This window comes from Rhinoderma darwinii, chromosome 2 (assembly GCF_050947455.1).
Source record: "Rhinoderma darwinii isolate aRhiDar2 chromosome 2, aRhiDar2.hap1, whole genome shotgun sequence".
Classification (NCBI taxonomy): Eukaryota; Metazoa; Chordata; class Amphibia; order Anura; family Rhinodermatidae; genus Rhinoderma; species Rhinoderma darwinii.
The window spans coordinates 479158254-479182208 of NC_134688.1; the positions used below are offsets into that span (position 1 = coordinate 479158254).

General features: G+C 45.6%; 1 protein-coding gene across 2 annotated transcripts in view; it reads right to left on the reverse strand.

The window, feature by feature from the left end:
• The window catches only part of KPNA1 (karyopherin subunit alpha 1), a 78060-nt gene that overhangs the window by 5410 nt on the left and 48695 nt on the right, over positions 1 to 23955 (reverse strand). For both annotated transcript variants that reach the window (XM_075854710.1, XM_075854709.1), the window contains exons 3-10: positions 23208 to 23315; positions 21328 to 21427; positions 19984 to 20078; positions 19766 to 19897; positions 19582 to 19670; positions 18877 to 18976; positions 400 to 563; positions 194 to 272 (exon numbers count right to left, since the gene is read on the reverse strand). In XM_075854710.1, coding sequence (XP_075710825.1) covers positions 194 to 272; positions 400 to 563; positions 18877 to 18976; positions 19582 to 19670; positions 19766 to 19897; positions 19984 to 20078; positions 21328 to 21427; positions 23208 to 23315 — 867 coding nt within the window. The remainder of the gene's footprint in view (positions 1 to 193; positions 273 to 399; positions 564 to 18876; positions 18977 to 19581; positions 19671 to 19765; positions 19898 to 19983; positions 20079 to 21327; positions 21428 to 23207; positions 23316 to 23955) is intronic.

Consider the following 23955-nt stretch of genomic DNA (forward strand, 5'->3'; position numbering starts at 1 on the left):
TGATCTGTACGTTTTTGGAGTATGGGAGGGCATACAAGAACCAAGCTACCCCAAACCCCCCCCCCCCCCCCCGCCTTTAAAATCTGAGGCCACCAGAGAAAACTCCAGGAACGGCAGAGAAATGTCGGGGTGCAGTTCCCCTTTAAGTGATGCAATGCTGAGGGGATCATTCTCAACACCAGCGGTCTCGCACCTGTGTCTGCACGTCGTCTCCGGTGACAATGTTCCCGACGGCTCTCAGGGCGGGTGACACCACTTTGTAGTCGCTGTGCCTGTAGGGAGAGCAGCAGTTCATGAGTCAGCAGCCGCCCCTGATCCCCGTCATATCTGGTCATGGTAAACACTGAGCACCATTCACACAAAAGCTGCATCCCCCCATGAGACCCCACTATATCTTACAGTAAAAGCTCCACCAGTCGTCGGCACACCCCGGCATCAATGACCGCCTGGATTTTATCATTTGGCCCGTCGGACAGGTAAGAGAGCGCCCAGCAGGAGTCAGCGAGGACATCAGTGTCACTAACAAAGAGCAGCCAGGACAGAACGTTCAGACACGGGGAGACCTGTCACCGGGAGAAGAAAAACGGCCGTAAGAAAGAGCGAAAAACATCAAATCATCGTCCGGTGCAACACCGCTGGGGTTATCGCAGGTCTCCTCGCGGCAGCCACTTCTGGGGGGGGATACGGCATTAGATGGAGAAAAGCAGCCATATAGAAATGTGGATGTGTTCATAGCTCCTCGACTGACATGATCTCCGTATTTATCTGGATCCAGAATATAGTGGTGTGAATGAGGTCTATACTGTACGGACCACAGGTAATCTAGATCCAGAATATAGTCGTGTGAATGAGGCCTATACTGTACGGACCGCAGGTAATCTAGATCCAGAATATAGTCGTGTGAATGAGGCCTATACTGTACGGACCGCAGGTAATGTAGATCCAGAATATAGTCGTGTGAATGAGGCCTATACTGTACGGACCGCAGGTAATCTAGAGCCAGAATATAATCGTGTGAATGAGGTCTATACTGTACGGACAGCAAGTAATCTAGATCCAGAATATAATCGTGTGGATGAGACCTATACTGTACGGACCGCAGGTAATCTAGATCCAGAATATAATCGTGTGAATGAGACCTATACTGTACGGACCGCAGGTAATCTAGATCCAGAATATAATCGTGTGAATGAGGCCTATACTGTACGGACCGCATGTAATCTAGAGCCAGAATATAATCGTGTGAATGAGACCTATACTGTACGGACCGCAGGTAATCTAGATCCAGAATATAATCGTGTGAATGAGGCCTATACTGTACAGACCGCAGGTAATCTGGATCCAGAATCTAATCGTGTGAATGAGGCCTATACTGTACGGACCGCAGGTAATATAGATCCAGAATATAATCGTGTGAATGAGGCCTATACTGTACGGACCGCAGGTAATATAGATCCAGAATATAATCGTGTGAATGAGGCCTATACTGTACGGACCGCATGTAATCTAGAGCCAGAATATAATCGTGTGAATGAGACCTATACTGTACGGACCGCAGGTAATCTAGATCCAGAATATAATCGTGTGAATGAGGCCTATACTGTACGGACCGCAGGTAATCTAGATCCAGAATATAGTAGTGTGAATGAGGTCTATACAATACGGACCGCAGGTAATCTGGATCCAGAATATAATCGTGTGAATGAGGCCTATACTGTACGGACCGCAGGTAATCTAGATCCAGAATATAGTAGTGTGAATGAGGTCTATACAATACGGACCGCAGGTAATCTGGATCCAGAATATAATCGTGTGAATGAGGCCTATACTGTACGGACCGCAGGTAATCTAGATCCAGAATATAGTAGTGTGAATGAGGTCTATATTGTACGGACCGCAGGTAATCTGGATCCAGAATATAATCGTGTGAATGAGGTCTATACTGTACGGACCGCAGGTAATCTAGATCCAGAATATAATCGTGTGAATGAGGCCTATACTGTACGGACCGCAGGTAATCTAGATCCAGAATATAATCGTGTGAATGAGACCTATACTGTACGGACCGCAGGTAATCTAGATCCAGAATATAGTAGTGTGAATGAGGTCTATACAATACGGACCGCAGGTAATCTGGATCCAGAATATAATCGTGTGAATGAGGCCTATACTGTACGGACCGCAGGTAATCTAGATCCAGAATATAGTAGTGTGAATGAGGTCTATACTGTACGGACCGCAGGTAATCTGGATCCAGAATATAATCGTGTGAATGAGGCCTATACTGTACGGACCGCAGGTAATATAGATCCAGAATATAGTCGTGTGAATGAGGTCTATACTGTACGGACCGCAGGTAATCTGGATCCAGAATATAATCGTGTGAATGAGGCCTATACTGTACGGACCGCATGTAATCTAGAGCCAGAATATAATCGTGTGAATGAGACCTATACTGTACGGACCGCAGGTAATCTAGATCCAGAATATAATCGTGTGAATGAGGCCTATACTGTACAGACCGCAGGTAATCTGGATCCAGAATCTAATCGTGTGAATGAGGCCTATACTGTACGGACCGCAGGTAATATAGATCCAGAATATAATCGTGTGAATGAGGCCTATACTGTACGGACCGCAGGTAATATAGATCCAGAATATAATCGTGTGAATGAGGCCTATACTGTACGGACCGCATGTAATCTAGAGCCAGAATATAATCGTGTGAATGAGACCTATACTGTACGGACCGCAGGTAATCTAGATCCAGAATATAATCGTGTGAATGAGGCCTATACTGTACGGACCGCAGGTAATCTAGATCCAGAATATAGTAGTGTGAATGAGGTCTATACAATACGGACCGCAGGTAATCTGGATCCAGAATATAATCGTGTGAATGAGGCCTATACTGTACGGACCGCAGGTAATCTAGATCCAGAATATAGTAGTGTGAATGAGGTCTATACTGTACGGACCGCAGGTAATCTGGATCCAGAATATAATCGTGTGAATGAGGTCTATACTGTACGGACCGCAGGTAATCTAGATCCAGAATATAATCGTGTGAATGAGGCCTATACTGTACGGACCGCAGGTAATCTAGATCCAGAATATAATCGTGTGAATGAGACCTATACTGTACGGACCGCAGGTAATCTAGATCCAGAATATAGTAGTGTGAATGAGGTCTATACAATACGGACCGCAGGTAATCTGGATCCAGAATATAATCGTGTGAATGAGGCCTATACTGTACGGACCGCAGGTAATCTAGATCCAGAATATAGTAGTGTGAATGAGGTCTATACTGTACGGACCGCAGGTAATCTGGATCCAGAATATAATCGTGTGAATGAGGCCTATACTGTACGGACCGCAGGTAATATAGATCCAGAATATAGTCGTGTGAATGAGGTCTATACTGTACGGACCGCAGGTAATCTGGATCCAGAATATAATCGTGTGAATGAGGCTTATACTGTACGGACCGCAGGTAATCTGGATCCAGAATATAATCGTGTGAATGAGGCCTATACTGTACGGACCGCAGGTAATCTAGATCCAGAATATAATCGTGTGAATGAGGCCTATACTGTACGGACCGCAGGTAATCTAGATCCAGAATATAATCGTGTGAATGAGGCCTATACTGTACAGACCGCAGGTAATCTAGATCCAGAATATAGTCGTGTGAATGAGGTCTATACTGTACGGACCGCATGTAATCTAGATCCAGAATATAATCGTGTGCATGAGGCCTATACTGTACGGACCGCAGGTAATCTAGATCCAGAATATAGTCGTGTGAATGAGGCCTATACTGTACGGACCGCAGGTAATCTAGATCCAGAATATAGTCGTGTGAATGAGGCCTATACTGTACGGACCGCAGGTAATCTAGATCCAGAATATAATAGTGTGAATGAGGTCTATACTGTACGGACCGCAGGTAATCTAGATCCAGAATATAATCGTGTGAATGAGGTCTATACTGTACGGACCACAGGTAATCTAGATCCAGAATATAGTCGTGTGAATGAGGCCTATACTGTACGGACCGCAGGTAATGTAGATCCAGAATATAGTCGTGTGAATGAGGCCTATACTGTACGGACAGCAGGTAATCTAGATCCAGAATATAATCGTGTGAATGAGACCTATACTGTACGGACCGCAGGTAATCTAGATCCAGAATATAATCGTGTGAATGAGGCCTATACTGTACGGACCGCAGGTAATCTAGATCCAGAATATAATCGTGTGAATGAGGCCTATACTGTACGGACCGCAGGTAATCTAGATCCAGAATATAATAGTGTGAATGAGGTCTATACTGTACGGACCGCAGGTGATATAGATCCAGAATATAACCGTGTGAATGAGGCCTATACTGTACGGACCGCAGGTAATCTAGATCCAGAATATAATCGTGTGAATGAGGCCTATACTGTACGGACTGCAGGTAATCTAGATCCAGAATATAATCGTGTGAATGAGGTCTATACTGTACGGACCGCAGGTAATCTAGATCCAGAATATAATCGTGTGAATGAGGCCTATACTGTACGGACCGCAGGTAATCTAGATCCAGAATATAATCGTGTGAATGAGGCCTATACTGTACGGACCGCAGGTAATCTAGATCCAGAATATAATCGTGTGAATGAGGCCTATACTCTACGGACCGCAGGTAATCTAGATCCAGAATATAATCGTGTGAATGAGGCCTATACTCTACGGACCGCAGGTAATCTAGATCCAGAATATAATCGTGTGAATGAGGTCTATACTGTACAGACCGCAGGTAATCTGGATCCAGAATCTAATCGTGTGCATGAGGCCTATACTGTACGGACCGCAGGTAATCTGGATCCAGAATATAGTCGTGTGAATGAGGTCTATACTGTACGGACCGCAGGTAATCTGGATCCAGAATATAATCGTGTGAATGAGGCTTATACTGTACGGACCGCAGGTAATCTGGATCCAGAATATAATCGTGTGAATGAGGCCTATACTGTACGGACCGCAGGTAATATAGATCCAGAATATAGTCGTGTGAATGAGGTCTATACTGTACGGACCGCAGGTAATCTGGATCCAGAATATAATCGTGTGAATGAGGCTTATACTGTACGGACCGCAGGTAATCTGGATCCAGAATATAATCGTGTGAATGAGGCCTATACTGTACGGACCGCAGGTAATCTAGATCCAGAATATAATCGTGTGAATGAGGCCTATACTGTACGGACCGCAGGTAATCTAGATCCAGAATATAATCGTGTGAATGAGGCCTATACTGTACAGACCGCAGGTAATCTAGATCCAGAATATAGTCGTGTGAATGAGGTCTATACTGTACGGACCGCATGTAATCTAGATCCAGAATATAATCGTGTGCATGAGGCCTATACTGTACGGACCGCAGGTAATCTAGATCCAGAATATAGTCGTGTGAATGAGGCCTATACTGTACGGACCGCAGGTAATCTAGATCCAGAATATAGTCGTGTGAATGAGGCCTATACTGTACGGACCGCAGGTAATCTAGATCCAGAATATAATAGTGTGAATGAGGTCTATACTGTACGGACCGCAGGTAATCTAGATCCAGAATATAATCGTGTGAATGAGGTCTATACTGTACGGACCGCAGGTAATCTAGATCCAGAATATAGTCGTGTGAATGAGGCCTATACTGTACGGACCGCAGGTAATGTAGATCCAGAATATAGTCGTGTGAATGAGGCCTATACTGTACGGACAGCAGGTAATCTAGATCCAGAATATAATCGTGTGAATGAGACCTATACTGTACGGACCGCAGGTAATCTAGATCCAGAATATAATCGTGTGAATGAGGCCTATACTGTACGGACCGCAGGTAATCTAGATCCAGAATATAATCGTGTGAATGAGGCCTATACTGTACGGACCGCAGGTAATCTAGATCCAGAATATAATAGTGTGAATGAGGTCTATACTGTACGGACCGCAGGTGATATAGATCCAGAATATAACCGTGTGAATGAGGCCTATACTGTACGGACCGCAGGTAATCTAGATCCAGAATATAATCGTGTGAATGAGGCCTATACTGTACGGACCGCAGGTAATCTAGATCCAGAATATAATCGTGTGAATGAGGTCTATACTGTACGGACCGCAGGTAATCTAGATCCAGAATATAATCGTGTGAATGAGGCCTATACTGTACGGACCGCAGGTAATCTAGATCCAGAATATAATCGTGTGAATGAGGCCTATACTGTACGGACCGCAGGTAATCTAGATCCAGAATATAATCGTGTGAATGAGGCCTATACTCTACGGACCGCAGGTAATCTAGATCCAGAATATAATCGTGTGAATGAGGCCTATACTCTACGGACCGTAGGTAATCTAGATCCAGAATATAATCGTGTGAATGAGGTCTATACTGTACAGACCGCAGGTAATCTGGATCCAGAATCTAATCGTGTGCATGAGGCCTATACTGTACGGACCGCAGGTAATCTGGATCCAGAATATAATCGTGTGAATGAGGTCTATACTGTACGGACCGCAGGTAATCTAGATCCAGAATATAGTAGTGTGAATGAGGCCTATACGGTACGGACCGCAGGTAATCTAGATCCAGAATATAATCGTGTGAATGAGGCCTATACTGTACGGACCGCAGGTAATCTAGATCCAGAATATAATCGTGTGAATGAGGCCTATACTGTACGGACCGCAGGTAATCTAGATCCAGAATATAATCGTGTGAATGAGGTCTATACTGTACGGACCGCAGGTAATGTAGATCCAGAATATAATCGTGTGAATGAGACCTATACTGTACGGACCGCAGGTAATCTAGATCCAGAATATAATCGTGTGAATGAGACCTATACTGTACGGACCGCAGGTAATCTAGATCCAGAATATAGTCGTGTGAATGAGGTCTATACTGTACGGACCGCAGGTAATCTAGATCCAGAATATAATCGTGTGAATGAAGTCTATACTGTACGGACCGCAGGTAATCTAGATCCAGAATATAATCGTGTGAATGAAGTCTATACTGTACGGACCGCAGGTAATCTAGATCCAGAATATAACCGTGTGTATGAGGCCTATACTGTACGGACCGCAGGTAATCTAGATCCAGAATATAATCGTGTGAATGAGGCCTATACTGTACGGACCGCAGGTAATCTAGATCCAGAATATAATCGTGTGAATGAGGCCTATACTGTACGGACCGCAGGTAATCTAGATCCAGAATATAATCGTGTGCATGAGGTCTATACTGTACGGACCGCAGGTAATCTAGATCCAGAATATAGTCGTGTGAATGAGGCCTATACTGTACGGACCGCAGGTAATCTGGATCCAGAATCTAATCGTGTGCATGAGGCCTATACTGTACGGACCGCAGGTAATCTGGATCCAGAATATAGTCGTGTGAATGAGGTCTATACTGTACGGACCGCAGGTAATCTGGATCCAGAATATAATCGTGTGAATGAGGCTTATACTGTACGGACCGCAGGTAATCTGGATCCAGAATATAATCGTGTGAATGAGGCCTATACTGTACGGACCGCAGGTAATATAGATCCAGAATATAGTCGTGTGAATGAGGTCTATACTGTACGGACCGCAGGTAATCTGGATCCAGAATATAATCGTGTGAATGAGGCTTATACTGTACGGACCGCAGGTAATCTGGATCCAGAATATAATCGTGTGAATGAGGCCTATACTGTACGGACCGCAGGTAATCTAGATCCAGAATATAATCGTGTGAATGAGGCCTATACTGTACGGACCGCAGGTAATCTAGATCCAGAATATAATCGTGTGAATGAGGCCTATACTGTACAGACCGCAGGTAATCTAGATCCAGAATATAGTCGTGTGAATGAGGTCTATACTGTACGGACCGCATGTAATCTAGATCCAGAATATAGTCGTGTGAATGAGGCCTATACTGTACGGACCGCAGGTAATCTAGATCCAGAATATAATAGTGTGAATGAGGTCTATACTGTACGGACCGCAGGTAATCTAGATCCAGAATATAATAGTGTGAATGAGGTCTATACTGTACGGACCGCAGGTAATCTAGATCCAGAATATAATCGTGTGAATGAGGTCTATACTGTACGGACCGCAGGTAATCTAGATCCAGAATATAGTCGTGTGAATGAGGCCTATACTGTACGGACCGCAGGTAATGTAGATCCAGAATATAGTCGTGTGAATGAGGCCTATACTGTACGGACAGCAGGTAATCTAGATCCAGAATATAATCGTGTGAATGAGACCTATACTGTACGGACCGCAGGTAATCTAGATCCAGAATATAATCGTGTGAATGAGGCCTATACTGTACGGACCGCAGGTAATCTAGATCCAGAATATAATCGTGTGAATGAGGCCTATACTGTACGGACCGCAGGTAATCTAGATCCAGAATATAATAGTGTGAATGAGGTCTATACTGTACGGACCGCAGGTGATATAGATCCAGAATATAACCGTGTGAATGAGGCCTATACTGTACGGACCGCAGGTAATCTAGATCCAGAATATAATCGTGTGAATGAGGCCTATACTGTACGGACCGCAGGTAATCTAGATCCAGAATATAATCGTGTGAATGAGGTCTATACTGTACGGACCGCAGGTAATCTAGATCCAGAATATAATCGTGTGAATGAGGCCTATACTGTACGGACCGCAGGTAATCTAGATCCAGAATATAATCGTGTGAATGAGGCCTATACTGTACGGACCGCAGGTAATCTAGATCCAGAATATAATCGTGTGAATGAGGCCTATACTCTACGGACCGCAGGTAATCTAGATCCAGAATATAATCGTGTGAATGAGGCCTATACTCTACGGACCGTAGGTAATCTAGATCCAGAATATAATCGTGTGAATGAGGTCTATACTGTACAGACCGCAGGTAATCTGGATCCAGAATCTAATCGTGTGCATGAGGCCTATACTGTACGGACCGCAGGTAATCTGGATCCAGAATATAATCGTGTGAATGAGGTCTATACTGTACGGACCGCAGGTAATCTAGATCCAGAATATAGTAGTGTGAATGAGGCCTATACGGTACGGACCGCAGGTAATCTAGATCCAGAATATAATCGTGTGAATGAGGCCTATACTGTACGGACCGCAGGTAATCTAGATCCAGAATATAATCGTGTGAATGAGGCCTATACTGTACGGACCGCAGGTAATCTAGATCCAGAATATAATCGTGTGAATGAGGCCTATACTGTACGGACCGCAGGTAATATAGATCCAGAATATAATCGTGTGAATGAGGCCTATACTGTACGGACCGCAGGTAATATAGATCCAGAATATAATCGTGTGAATGAGGCCTATACTGTACGGACCGCATGTAATCTAGAGCCAGAATATAATCGTGTGAATGAGACCTATACTGTACGGACCGCAGGTAATCTAGATCCAGAATATAATCGTGTGAATGAGGCCTATACTGTACGGACCGCAGGTAATCTAGATCCAGAATATAGTAGTGTGAATGAGGTCTATACAATACGGACCGCAGGTAATCTGGATCCAGAATATAATCGTGTGAATGAGGCCTATACTGTACGGACCGCAGGTAATCTAGATCCAGAATATAGTAGTGTGAATGAGGTCTATACAATACGGACCGCAGGTAATCTGGATCCAGAATATAATCGTGTGAATGAGGCCTATACTGTACGGACCGCAGGTAATCTAGATCCAGAATATAGTAGTGTGAATGAGGTCTATATTGTACGGACCGCAGGTAATCTGGATCCAGAATATAATCGTGTGAATGAGGTCTATACTGTACGGACCGCAGGTAATCTAGATCCAGAATATAATCGTGTGAATGAGGCCTATACTGTACGGACCGCAGGTAATCTAGATCCAGAATATAATCGTGTGAATGAGACCTATACTGTACGGACCGCAGGTAATCTAGATCCAGAATATAGTAGTGTGAATGAGGTCTATACAATACGGACCGCAGGTAATCTGGATCCAGAATATAATCGTGTGAATGAGGCCTATACTGTACGGACCGCAGGTAATCTAGATCCAGAATATAGTAGTGTGAATGAGGTCTATACTGTACGGACCGCAGGTAATCTGGATCCAGAATATAATCGTGTGAATGAGGCCTATACTGTACGGACCGCAGGTAATATAGATCCAGAATATAGTCGTGTGAATGAGGTCTATACTGTACGGACCGCAGGTAATCTGGATCCAGAATATAATCGTGTGAATGAGGCCTATACTGTACGGACCGCATGTAATCTAGAGCCAGAATATAATCGTGTGAATGAGACCTATACTGTACGGACCGCAGGTAATCTAGATCCAGAATATAATCGTGTGAATGAGGCCTATACTGTACAGACCGCAGGTAATCTGGATCCAGAATCTAATCGTGTGAATGAGGCCTATACTGTACGGACCGCAGGTAATATAGATCCAGAATATAATCGTGTGAATGAGGCCTATACTGTACGGACCGCAGGTAATATAGATCCAGAATATAATCGTGTGAATGAGGCCTATACTGTACGGACCGCATGTAATCTAGAGCCAGAATATAATCGTGTGAATGAGACCTATACTGTACGGACCGCAGGTAATCTAGATCCAGAATATAATCGTGTGAATGAGGCCTATACTGTACGGACCGCAGGTAATCTAGATCCAGAATATAGTAGTGTGAATGAGGTCTATACAATACGGACCGCAGGTAATCTGGATCCAGAATATAATCGTGTGAATGAGGCCTATACTGTACGGACCGCAGGTAATCTAGATCCAGAATATAGTAGTGTGAATGAGGTCTATACAATACGGACCGCAGGTAATCTGGATCCAGAATATAATCGTGTGAATGAGGCCTATACTGTACGGACCGCAGGTAATCTAGATCCAGAATATAGTAGTGTGAATGAGGTCTATACTGTACGGACCGCAGGTAATCTGGATCCAGAATATAATCGTGTGAATGAGGTCTATACTGTACGGACCGCAGGTAATCTAGATCCAGAATATAATCGTGTGAATGAGGCCTATACTGTACGGACCGCAGGTAATCTAGATCCAGAATATAATCGTGTGAATGAGACCTATACTGTACGGACCGCAGGTAATCTAGATCCAGAATATAGTAGTGTGAATGAGGTCTATACAATACGGACCGCAGGTAATCTGGATCCAGAATATAATCGTGTGAATGAGGCCTATACTGTACGGACCGCAGGTAATCTAGATCCAGAATATAGTAGTGTGAATGAGGTCTATACTGTACGGACCGCAGGTAATCTGGATCCAGAATATAATCGTGTGAATGAGGCCTATACTGTACGGACCGCAGGTAATATAGATCCAGAATATAGTCGTGTGAATGAGGTCTATACTGTACGGACCGCAGGTAATCTGGATCCAGAATATAATCGTGTGAATGAGGCTTATACTGTACGGACCGCAGGTAATCTGGATCCAGAATATAATCGTGTGAATGAGGCCTATACTGTACGGACCGCAGGTAATCTAGATCCAGAATATAATCGTGTGAATGAGGCCTATACTGTACGGACCGCAGGTAATCTAGATCCAGAATATAATCGTGTGAATGAGGCCTATACTGTACAGACCGCAGGTAATCTAGATCCAGAATATAGTCGTGTGAATGAGGTCTATACTGTACGGACCGCATGTAATCTAGATCCAGAATATAATCGTGTGCATGAGGCCTATACTGTACGGACCGCAGGTAATCTAGATCCAGAATATAGTCGTGTGAATGAGGCCTATACTGTACGGACCGCAGGTAATCTAGATCCAGAATATAGTCGTGTGAATGAGGCCTATACTGTACGGACCGCAGGTAATCTAGATCCAGAATATAATAGTGTGAATGAGGTCTATACTGTACGGACCGCAGGTAATCTAGATCCAGAATATAATCGTGTGAATGAGGTCTATACTGTACGGACCACAGGTAATCTAGATCCAGAATATAGTCGTGTGAATGAGGCCTATACTGTACGGACCGCAGGTAATGTAGATCCAGAATATAGTCGTGTGAATGAGGCCTATACTGTACGGACAGCAGGTAATCTAGATCCAGAATATAATCGTGTGAATGAGACCTATACTGTACGGACCGCAGGTAATCTAGATCCAGAATATAATCGTGTGAATGAGGCCTATACTGTACGGACCGCAGGTAATCTAGATCCAGAATATAATCGTGTGAATGAGGCCTATACTGTACGGACCGCAGGTAATCTAGATCCAGAATATAATAGTGTGAATGAGGTCTATACTGTACGGACCGCAGGTGATATAGATCCAGAATATAACCGTGTGAATGAGGCCTATACTGTACGGACCGCAGGTAATCTAGATCCAGAATATAATCGTGTGAATGAGGCCTATACTGTACGGACTGCAGGTAATCTAGATCCAGAATATAATCGTGTGAATGAGGTCTATACTGTACGGACCGCAGGTAATCTAGATCCAGAATATAATCGTGTGAATGAGGCCTATACTGTACGGACCGCAGGTAATCTAGATCCAGAATATAATCGTGTGAATGAGGCCTATACTGTACGGACCGCAGGTAATCTAGATCCAGAATATAATCGTGTGAATGAGGCCTATACTCTACGGACCGCAGGTAATCTAGATCCAGAATATAATCGTGTGAATGAGGCCTATACTCTACGGACCGCAGGTAATCTAGATCCAGAATATAATCGTGTGAATGAGGTCTATACTGTACAGACCGCAGGTAATCTGGATCCAGAATCTAATCGTGTGCATGAGGCCTATACTGTACGGACCGCAGGTAATCTGGATCCAGAATATAGTCGTGTGAATGAGGTCTATACTGTACGGACCGCAGGTAATCTGGATCCAGAATATAATCGTGTGAATGAGGCTTATACTGTACGGACCGCAGGTAATCTGGATCCAGAATATAATCGTGTGAATGAGGCCTATACTGTACGGACCGCAGGTAATATAGATCCAGAATATAGTCGTGTGAATGAGGTCTATACTGTACGGACCGCAGGTAATCTGGATCCAGAATATAATCGTGTGAATGAGGCTTATACTGTACGGACCGCAGGTAATCTGGATCCAGAATATAATCGTGTGAATGAGGCCTATACTGTACGGACCGCAGGTAATCTAGATCCAGAATATAATCGTGTGAATGAGGCCTATACTGTACGGACCGCAGGTAATCTAGATCCAGAATATAATCGTGTGAATGAGGCCTATACTGTACAGACCGCAGGTAATCTAGATCCAGAATATAGTCGTGTGAATGAGGTCTATACTGTACGGACCGCATGTAATCTAGATCCAGAATATAATCGTGTGCATGAGGCCTATACTGTACGGACCGCAGGTAATCTAGATCCAGAATATAGTCGTGTGAATGAGGCCTATACTGTACGGACCGCAGGTAATCTAGATCCAGAATATAGTCGTGTGAATGAGGCCTATACTGTACGGACCGCAGGTAATCTAGATCCAGAATATAATAGTGTGAATGAGGTCTATACTGTACGGACCGCAGGTAATCTAGATCCAGAATATAATCGTGTGAATGAGGTCTATACTGTACGGACCGCAGGTAATCTAGATCCAGAATATAGTCGTGTGAATGAGGCCTATACTGTACGGACCGCAGGTAATGTAGATCCAGAATATAGTCGTGTGAATGAGGCCTATACTGTACGGACAGCAGGTAATCTAGATCCAGAATATAATCGTGTGAATGAGACCTATACTGTACGGACCGCAGGTAATCTAGATCCAGAATATAATCGTGTGAATGAGGCCTATACTGTACGGACCGCAGGTAATCTAGATCCAGAATATAATCGTGTGAATGAGGCCTATACTGTACGGACCGCAGGTAATCTAGATCCAGAATATAATAGTGTGAATGAGGTCTATACTGTACGGACCGCAGGTGATATAGATCCAGAATATAACCGTGTGAATGAGGCCTATACTGTACGGACCGCAGGTAATCTAGATCCAGAATATAATCGTGTGAATGAGGCCTATACTGTACGGACCGCAGGTAATCTAGATCCAGAATATAATCGTGTGAATGAGGTCTATACTGTACGGACCGCAGGTAATCTAGATCCAGAATATAATCGTGTGAATGAGGCCTATACTGTACGGACCGCAGGTAATCTAGATCCAGAATATAATCGTGTGAATGAGGCCTATACTGTACGGACCGCAGGTAATCTAGATCCAGAATATAATCGTGTGAATGAGGCCTATACTCTACGGACCGCAGGTAATCTAGATCCAGAATATAATCGTGTGAATGAGGCCTATACTCTACGGACCGTAGGTAATCTAGATCCAGAATATAATCGTGTGAATGAGGTCTATACTGTACAGACCGCAGGTAATCTGGATCCAGAATCTAATCGTGTGCATGAGGCCTATACTGTACGGACCGCAGGTAATCTGGATCCAGAATATAATCGTGTGAATGAGGTCTATACTGTACGGACCGCAGGTAATCTAGATCCAGAATATAGTAGTGTGAATGAGGCCTATACGGTACGGACCGCAGGTAATCTAGATCCAGAATATAATCGTGTGAATGAGGCCTATACTGTACGGACCGCAGGTAATCTAGATCCAGAATATAATCGTGTGAATGAGGCCTATACTGTACGGACCGCAGGTAATCTAGATCCAGAATATAATCGTGTGAATGAGGTCTATACTGTACGGACCGCAGGTAATGTAGATCCAGAATATAATCGTGTGAATGAGACCTATACTGTACGGACCGCAGGTAATCTAGATCCAGAATATAATCGTGTGAATGAGACCTATACTGTACGGACCGCAGGTAATCTAGATCCAGAATATAGTCGTGTGAATGAGGTCTATACTGTACGGACCGCAGGTAATCTAGATCCAGAATATAATCGTGTGAATGAAGTCTATACTGTACGGACCGCAGGTAATCTAGATCCAGAATATAATCGTGTGAATGAAGTCTATACTGTACGGACCGCAGGTAATCTAGATCCAGAATATAACCGTGTGTATGAGGCCTATACTGTACGGACCGCAGGTAATCTAGATCCAGAATATAATCGTGTGAATGAGGCCTATACTGTACGGACCGCAGGTAATCTAGATCCAGAATATAATCGTGTGAATGAGGCCTATACTGTACGGACCGCAGGTAATCTAGATCCAGAATATAATCGTGTGCATGAGGTCTATACTGTACGGACCGCAGGTAATCTAGATCCAGAATATAGTCGTGTGAATGAGGCCTATACTGTACGGACCGCAGGTAATCTGGATCCAGAATCTAATCGTGTGCATGAGGCCTATACTGTACGGACCGCAGGTAATCTGGATCCAGAATATAGTCGTGTGAATGAGGTCTATACTGTACGGACCGCAGGTAATCTGGATCCAGAATATAATCGTGTGAATGAGGCTTATACTGTACGGACCGCAGGTAATCTGGATCCAGAATATAATCGTGTGAATGAGGCCTATACTGTACGGACCGCAGGTAATATAGATCCAGAATATAGTCGTGTGAATGAGGTCTATACTGTACGGACCGCAGGTAATCTGGATCCAGAATATAATCGTGTGAATGAGGCTTATACTGTACGGACCGCAGGTAATCTGGATCCAGAATATAATCGTGTGAATGAGGCCTATACTGTACGGACCGCAGGTAATCTAGATCCAGAATATAATCGTGTGAATGAGGCCTATACTGTACGGACCGCAGGTAATCTAGATCCAGAATATAATCGTGTGAATGAGGCCTATACTGTACAGACCGCAGGTAATCTAGATCCAGAATATAGTCGTGTGAATGAGGTCTATACTGTACGGACCGCATGTAATCTAGATCCAGAATATAATCGTGTGCATGAGGCCTATACTGTACGGACCGCAGGTAATCTAGATCCAGAATATAGTCGTGTGAATGAGGCCTATACTGTACGGACCGCAGGTAATCTAGATCCAGAATATAGTCGTGTGAATGAGGCCTATACTGTACGGACCGCAGGTAATCTAGATCCAGAATATAATAGTGTGAATGAGGTCTATACTGTACGGACCGCAGGTAATCTAGATCCAGAATATAATCGTGTGAATGAGGTCTATACTGTACGGACCGCAGGTAATCTAGATCCAGAATATAGTCGTGTGAATGAGGCCTATACTGTACGGACCGCAGGTAATGTAGATCCAGAATATAGTCGTGTGAATGAGGCCTATACTGTACGGACAGCAGGTAATCTAGATCCAGAATATAATCGTGTGAATGAGACCTATACTGTACGGACCGCAGGTAATCTAGATCCAGAATATAATCGTGTGAATGAGGCCTATACTGTACGGACCGCAGGTAATCTAGATCCAGAATATAATCGTGTGAATGAGGCCTATACTGTACGGACCGCAGGTAATCTAGATCCAGAATATAATAGTGTGAATGAGGTCTATACTGTACGGACCGCAGGTGATATAGATCCAGAATATAACCGTGTGAATGAGGCCTATACTGTACGGACCGCAGGTAATCTAGATCCAGAATATAATCGTGTGAATGAGGCCTATACTGTACGGACCGCAGGTAATCTAGATCCAGAATATAATCGTGTGAATGAGGTCTATACTGTACGGACCGCAGGTAATCTAGATCCAGAATATAATCGTGTGAATGAGGCCTATACTGTACGGACCGCAGGTAATCTAGATCCAGAATATAATCGTGTGAATGAGGCCTATACTGTACGGACCGCAGGTAATCTAGATCCAGAATATAATCGTGTGAATGAGGCCTATACTCTACGGACCGCAGGTAATCTAGATCCAGAATATAATCGTGTGAATGAGGCCTATACTCTACGGACCGTAGGTAATCTAGATCCAGAATATAATCGTGTGAATGAGGTCTATACTGTACAGACCGCAGGTAATCTGGATCCAGAATCTAATCGTGTGCATGAGGCCTATACTGTACGGACCGCAGGTAATCTGGATCCAGAATATAATCGTGTGAATGAGGTCTATACTGTACGGACCGCAGGTAATCTAGATCCAGAATATAGTAGTGTGAATGAGGCCTATACGGTACGGACCGCAGGTAATCTAGATCCAGAATATAATCGTGTGAATGAGGCCTATACTGTACGGACCGCAGGTAATCTAGATCCAGAATATAATCGTGTGAATGAGGCCTATACTGTACGGACCGCAGGTAATCTAGATCCAGAATATAATCGTGTGAATGAGGTCTATACTGTACGGACCGCAGGTAATGTAGATCCAGAATATAATCGTGTGAATGAGACCTATACTGTACGGACCGCAGGTAATCTAGATCCAGAATATAATCGTGTGAATGAGACCTATACTGTACGGACCGCAGGTAATCTAGATCCAGAATATAGTCGTGTGAATGAGGTCTATACTGTACGGACCGCAGGTAATCTAGATCCAGAATATAATCGTGTGAATGAAGTCTATACTGTACAGACCGCAGGTAATCTAGATCCAGAATATAATCGTGTGAATGAAGTCTATACTGTACGGACCGCAGGTAATCTAGATCCAGAATATAACCGTGTGAATGAGGCCTATACTGTACGGACCGCAGGTAATCTAGATCCAGAATATAATCGTGTGAATGAGGCCTATACTGTACGGACCGCAGGTAATCTAGATCCAGAATATAATCGTGTGAATGAGGCCTATACTGTACGGACCGCAGGTAATCTAGATCCAGAATATAATCGTGTGCATGAGGTCTATACTGTACGGACCGCAGGTAATCTAGATCCAGAATATAGTCGTGTGAATGAGGCCTATACTGTACGGACCGCAGGTAATCTGGATCCAGAATATAACCGTGTGAATGAGGCCTATACTGTACGGACCGCAGGTAATCTAGATCCAGAATATAATCGTGTGAATGAGACCTATACTGTACGGACCGCAGGTAATCTAGATCCAGAATATAGTCGTGTGAATGAGGTCTATACTGTACGGACCGCAGGTAATCTAGATCCAGAATATAATCGTGTGCATGAGGCCTATACTGTACGGACCGCAGGTAATCTAGATCCAGAATATAGTCGTGTGAATGAGGTCTATACTGTACGGACCGCAGGTAATCTAGATCCAGAATATAATCGTGTGAATGAGGCCTATACTGTACGGACCGCAGGTAATGTAGATCCAGAATATAGTCGTGTGAATGAGGCCTATACTGTACGGACCGCAGGTAATCTAGATCCAGAATATAGTCGTGTGAATGAGGTCTATACTGTACGGACCGCAGGTAATCTAGATCCAGAATATAACCGTGTGAATGAGGTCTATACTGTACGGACCGCAGGTAATGTAGATCCAGAATATAACCGTGTGAATGAGGTCTATACTGTACGGACCGCAGGTATGTGACTCATCTATGATAATACTTTCTGCAATCATCTAATTGTCGCAGGTCCAGCTTCAGAAACCCCTGCAATCAGCTGTTCTAGTCGGGGGAAGCCGACACCAGCCAGACATTTCCCCTGCAGCGACCACTACAGGTGGAACATAGTATTACACGACGACTATTAAGATGAACAGACGTTCACGTAATACGTGGCGCTCTTTACTCCGGCTCAGTCCCAAACAGTGAACCTGCCTACAACAATAGGGCATATGGAGAGTGGTCATCTTAGAAAGACAACCCCTATAACCGAGCGTGACCTCAGCTCAGACACGGACGACGTCTCTCACCTTGGCAAACTCCGGAGGAGGGTTCTTCCCTCGGCACAGGTTAGACAGCGCCCAGACAGCGTTCCGGGTCATTGTGAGGCGGTTCTGTTTAGAGAGCAACCTAAAATATATAGGGACAGTTAGTGTAGGTGACATGTGCTGTGTACAGCAGCGGCCGGACTGACATCATACTCAGCGCATCAGGTGCCGCCGCCGCGCACTTATCTACATAACATCAGAGACCCTGAAAGATTCTGCACCCAAGAGCATTACTGGAAAACCTGATTCATACGGCAGCCGGAGAAGATGAGTGACAGCTGCTGCCTCTCCTCTTGTCTGTTGCTAGGGGTGCACTGCCTGACTACACATTCTTTTTAATGGGTTGTCAGACAGCTCCGTCCCTAGCAACCAGTCTGTAGCAGATTACTCAGGTCTTAAGGCAGAACTGGCAGTGCAGGGGCCGGATGTAAACTAGGCCTTAATTATGAGCATGACTGACAGCACCCGGCACAATATTATAACGGACAGCACCAGGCCCAATATTATAACGGACAGCACCAGGCCCAATATTATAACGGACAGCACCAGGCCCAATATTATAACGGACAGCACCAGGCCCAATATTATAACGGACAGCACCAGGCCCAATATTATAACGGACAGCACCAGGCCCAATATTATAATGGACAGCTCACATATACAACTAAGAAGTGGCGCTGTACTCACTGTAGGAGGGGGGGCAGGATGTTACAGTCCAGGACGTAGTCCCTGCACACGGTGCTGTCTCCAGCGATGTTCCCCAGAGCCCACACCGCCTGCAGGAGAATCAGAGAGACACATGACAACTCTGCCTGAGCGGGGTACCGGCGGTGTCGGGGTGACGGCCTGCAGCGTGCGCCTGCTATGTTACCTGCTCCTGAACGTCTTCAAACTCTGAGCTGAGCAGTTCTATGAAGATGGGCACGGCGCCCGCCTGGATGATGATCTGGGTCTGCAGCGAGTTCCCCGAGGCGATGTTCGTTAACACCCAGGCAGCTTCAAACTGAGGAGACAAGGAGATCCGGAGATGATGGTGATCGCCCCCCGGTGACCAGACACACACATCTCCACCCCGCAGCCCCCACTGACCTGTAATGTGCAGTTCTCCTTTCTCTTTAGGAACTCCACGAATCTGGCGACCACCCCGTGCGTCCCGATCACTTCATCTATCGGGGGGTTCGGCTCTGTGAAAACAAAGAAGTCATAAGAGGGGTCCGGCCTGTGCTCCTATATGGAACCCTGGTCTGGAAATGGCTCAGCCAGGATCCCGGCACCGCAGGATTATCTAGAGCTGGACACGTGACGGCGACTCAAAAAGACGCATATCGAGAACCGAGGAAAGTGCAGCCCATAGGGGGCGCTCCGCCATCCAGTGCAGACTGCAGAGCGAAGCCGGGCATGGCCGCCATCCACGACACCTCCATATTCTGTAGCCTGAATTGAACGTTTGTATTGGTGGGAGCCCCAGCTCATAGACGCATGCCATCTACCGCCTCTGTGACGCGGGGTCCTCGCTGTTATCAGCCTGGATAAATAACACGCAGCGCCCATCCTCCCCCTGAGCCGCAAGGACCGCTGGATTACACTGCAGAGCGTCACTCCGAAAACACATCGCCTCCTTTACTCCTCGCTCCGAGGCGTAAAGAGATCTGAACCCTCTCCTAATCGCACTGATACGGTTGCGGCGCTCGGTTTCCATAGTACCGGGTCGCATTCTCCTTTTCCACCACACACATACTTCCTCTAGGAGGCGATCTCTATGCAGCTCCACTACAGGACAACAGGAGATACACTGTATACAGAGCACCACCTAGTGGTGAGTGCAGGGAGTGCAGATTTTTTTGTACAAATCTGCGAACTGAAGAACAGTCACCGGCACTAAAGAAACAAATCTCAGGAGCCTTATGAAGTAGATTAAACATTACTAATCATTTTTGCTGCTGATATTTTAGAAAAATGAGAACATAGATGATAAGTGTACTTTAAACCTGCTACAATACTGTGGACGAGTGTGTTCATATATACAGTAAAATTCTGAGGACCGGCAGGATGACATATTATAGATGCTACACCCAGGTATACATGTACACAGCCTCTCCATGGTGGCACCTAAAGAACACACTGATGTCACCAATGCCAGCGCTGGCGCCCCCATCAGACCGCTGGTAGAGGAGAGTCATTGCCAGTGTCGGCGTCCGGCGCTGCATCGTGATCTTCAGCAGATGCCAAGGACCAGGGAAGTGCCGGATTATCATGTGAGAACCCCTGGTAATCCAGCATGGGGATATTTTTTGGGCATACCAGATTATCAGGATTTTTGGACCATAAAGTGCTGAATTATAGGATTTTACTGTAATATGAACCGTCGCCGATGAGGGAGAACGCCTCGTGCTACAACGACACGGCGATAGGGACGTATTTTCCACGCGTTACCTTTAGACAGGAGTTTTCTGAATTTCTGGGTGGCGGCGAGCTGCTGCTCTGGGTTGTTGGAGAAGATGGCGTCGATCATGTCAGATGTGATCGCTCCGCTCTGCAGCAAGAAAATGAGAATCGCAGCTTTATGGGAACAATGCGAACAGAGCCGAGAGCTGCACAAAGATATATATATACAGTATAAAGCCCCACAGTATGCATGTGGTATGCTGGTGTTGTGCAGGTGTTGTGCAGGTGTTGTGCAGGTGTTATGCAGGTGTCGTGCCGGTGTCATGCAGGTGTCATGCTGGTGTTATGCAGGTGTTATGCAGGTGTTATGTTGGTGTCATGCAGGTGTCATGCAGGTGTCATGCAGGTGTCATGCTGGTGTCATGCTGGTGTCATGCAGGTGTTATGCCGGTGTCATGCCGGTGTCATGCCGGTGTCATGCAGGTGTCATGCTGGTGTTATGCTGGTGTTATGCTGGTGTTATGCTGGTGTTATGCAGGTGTTATGCAGGTGTTATGCCGGTGTTATGCCGGTGTTATGCCGGTGTTATGCAGGTGTCATGCTGGTGTTATACAGGTGTTATGCAGGTGTTATGCCGGTGTTATGCAGGTGTTATGCAGGTGTTATGCAGGTGTTATGCAGGTGTTATGCCGGTGTTATACAGGTGTTATGCAGGTGTTATGCTGGTTGTATGCCGGTGTTATGCCGGTGTTATGCCGGTGTTATGCCGGTGTTATGCAGGTGTTATGCCGGTGTTATGCCGGTGTTATGCAGGTGTTATGCAGGTGTTATGGTGGTGTTATGTTGGTGTCATGCAGGTGTCATGCTGGTGTCATGCTGGTGTCATGCAGGTGTTATGCCGGTGTCATGCCGGTGTCATGCCGGTGTCATGCCGGTGTCATGCAGGTGTCATGCTGGTGTTATGCAGGTGTTATGCAGGTGTTATGCTGGTTGTATGCCGGTGTTATGCCGGTGTTATGCAGGTGTCATGCTGGTGTTATACAGGTGTTATGCAGGTGTTATGCCGGTGTTATGCCGGTGTTATGCAGGTGTTATGCAGGTGTTATGCAGGTGTTATGCCGGTGTTATGCCGGTGTTATGCCGGTGTTATGCAGGTGTTATGCAGGTGTTATGCCGGTGTTATGCCGGTGTTATGCAGGTGTTATGCAGGTGTTATGGTGGTGTTATGTTGGTGTCATGCAGGTGTCATGCTGGTGTCATGCTGGTGTCATGCTGGTGTCATGCAGGTGTTATGCCGGTGTTATGCCGGTGTCATGCCGGTGTCATGCCGGTGTCATGCCGGTGTCATGCAGGTGTCATGCTGGTGTTATGCTGGTGTTATGCAGGTGTTATGCAGGTGTTATGCTGGTTGTATGCCGGTGTTATGCCGGTGTTATGCAGGTGTCATGCTGGTGTTATACAGGTGTTATGCAGGTGTTATGCCGGTGTTATGCCGGTGTTATGCAGGTGTTATGCAGGTGTTATGCAGGTGTTATGCCGGTGTTATGCCGGTGTTATACAGGTGTTATGCAGGTGTTATGCTGGTTGTATGCCGGTGTTATGCCGGTGTTATGCCGGTGTTATGCAGGTGTTATGCCGGTGTTATGCAGGTGTTATGCAGGTGTTATGCAGGTGTTATGCAGGTGTTATGGTGGTTGTATGCCGGTGTTATGCTGGTTGTATGCAGGTGTTATGCAGGTGTTATGCAGGTGTTATGCAGGTGTTATGCAGGTGTTATGTCTCAATTCCATTAATGAATTTCAGAACTGTGCACAGAATTTTCCCAGTTTTTGGACCCCCACAATCAGCCAGGTGATGGTATATACTAGCGATATGCCGTCATTTGCTACGGCTTTATGACCCCTATAAGGGTAAGATCCCGCACTTACCGTCGCCATCTCCATATTATTTGCCGGAGCTTCATGGTAGTTTGCGTCAAACATGACATCGTCCTCAGTCGCTTCTTCCGCGGTTGCAACATTTCTTCTTTTGAATAACTGCAAGAGAAATCAGCCGATCAGTAAAAGAGACGTCACACCCCCCCCCCCCCCCCGTGTCACATCCCCCACACGTATACATCTATCAGAGCGCACGACCATCCCGTGTATGACACCCCTACTGATGTCCTGGATAACAGGTCTGACCCTGCGGCTCAGATTCTCCTGACTCATTGGTTTGAACGGAGCCGTGATTGTTCGCCTGTCGCCATCTATCCGCTACCGAGCATTAAGGAAATGCAGCAGCCAATCAGAACCGTGCATTGTACAGGACAACTATTATAACGCAGGCCCAGGGTCGTCTCTTAAAAACCGCCAGCTGTAGTGATCAGTACCAGGGCTGACGATTGGATAATCCCGGCCGTTGCTGCGGTTTGACGGCTGTCAATCATAACCTCCCCTCCCCCGCGAGTGATCAATCGGATCACAACGCTGTAAATGTGCGTCACTGTAGGATTACGGCGCGGCGCAGGATGACGGGGTTAATGTTTTAGGATCCCGACATTCAGGACATTAATGGAGTCACAGCTTCTGTACATTTCCATGGTGTTTGTTACAGGAGGTCCCGCTCTCCAGCCGCAGATATAACGAATACCGCAGAAGTGTCAGCGGTTATAAAGAAACCTTCACACGAGCATGT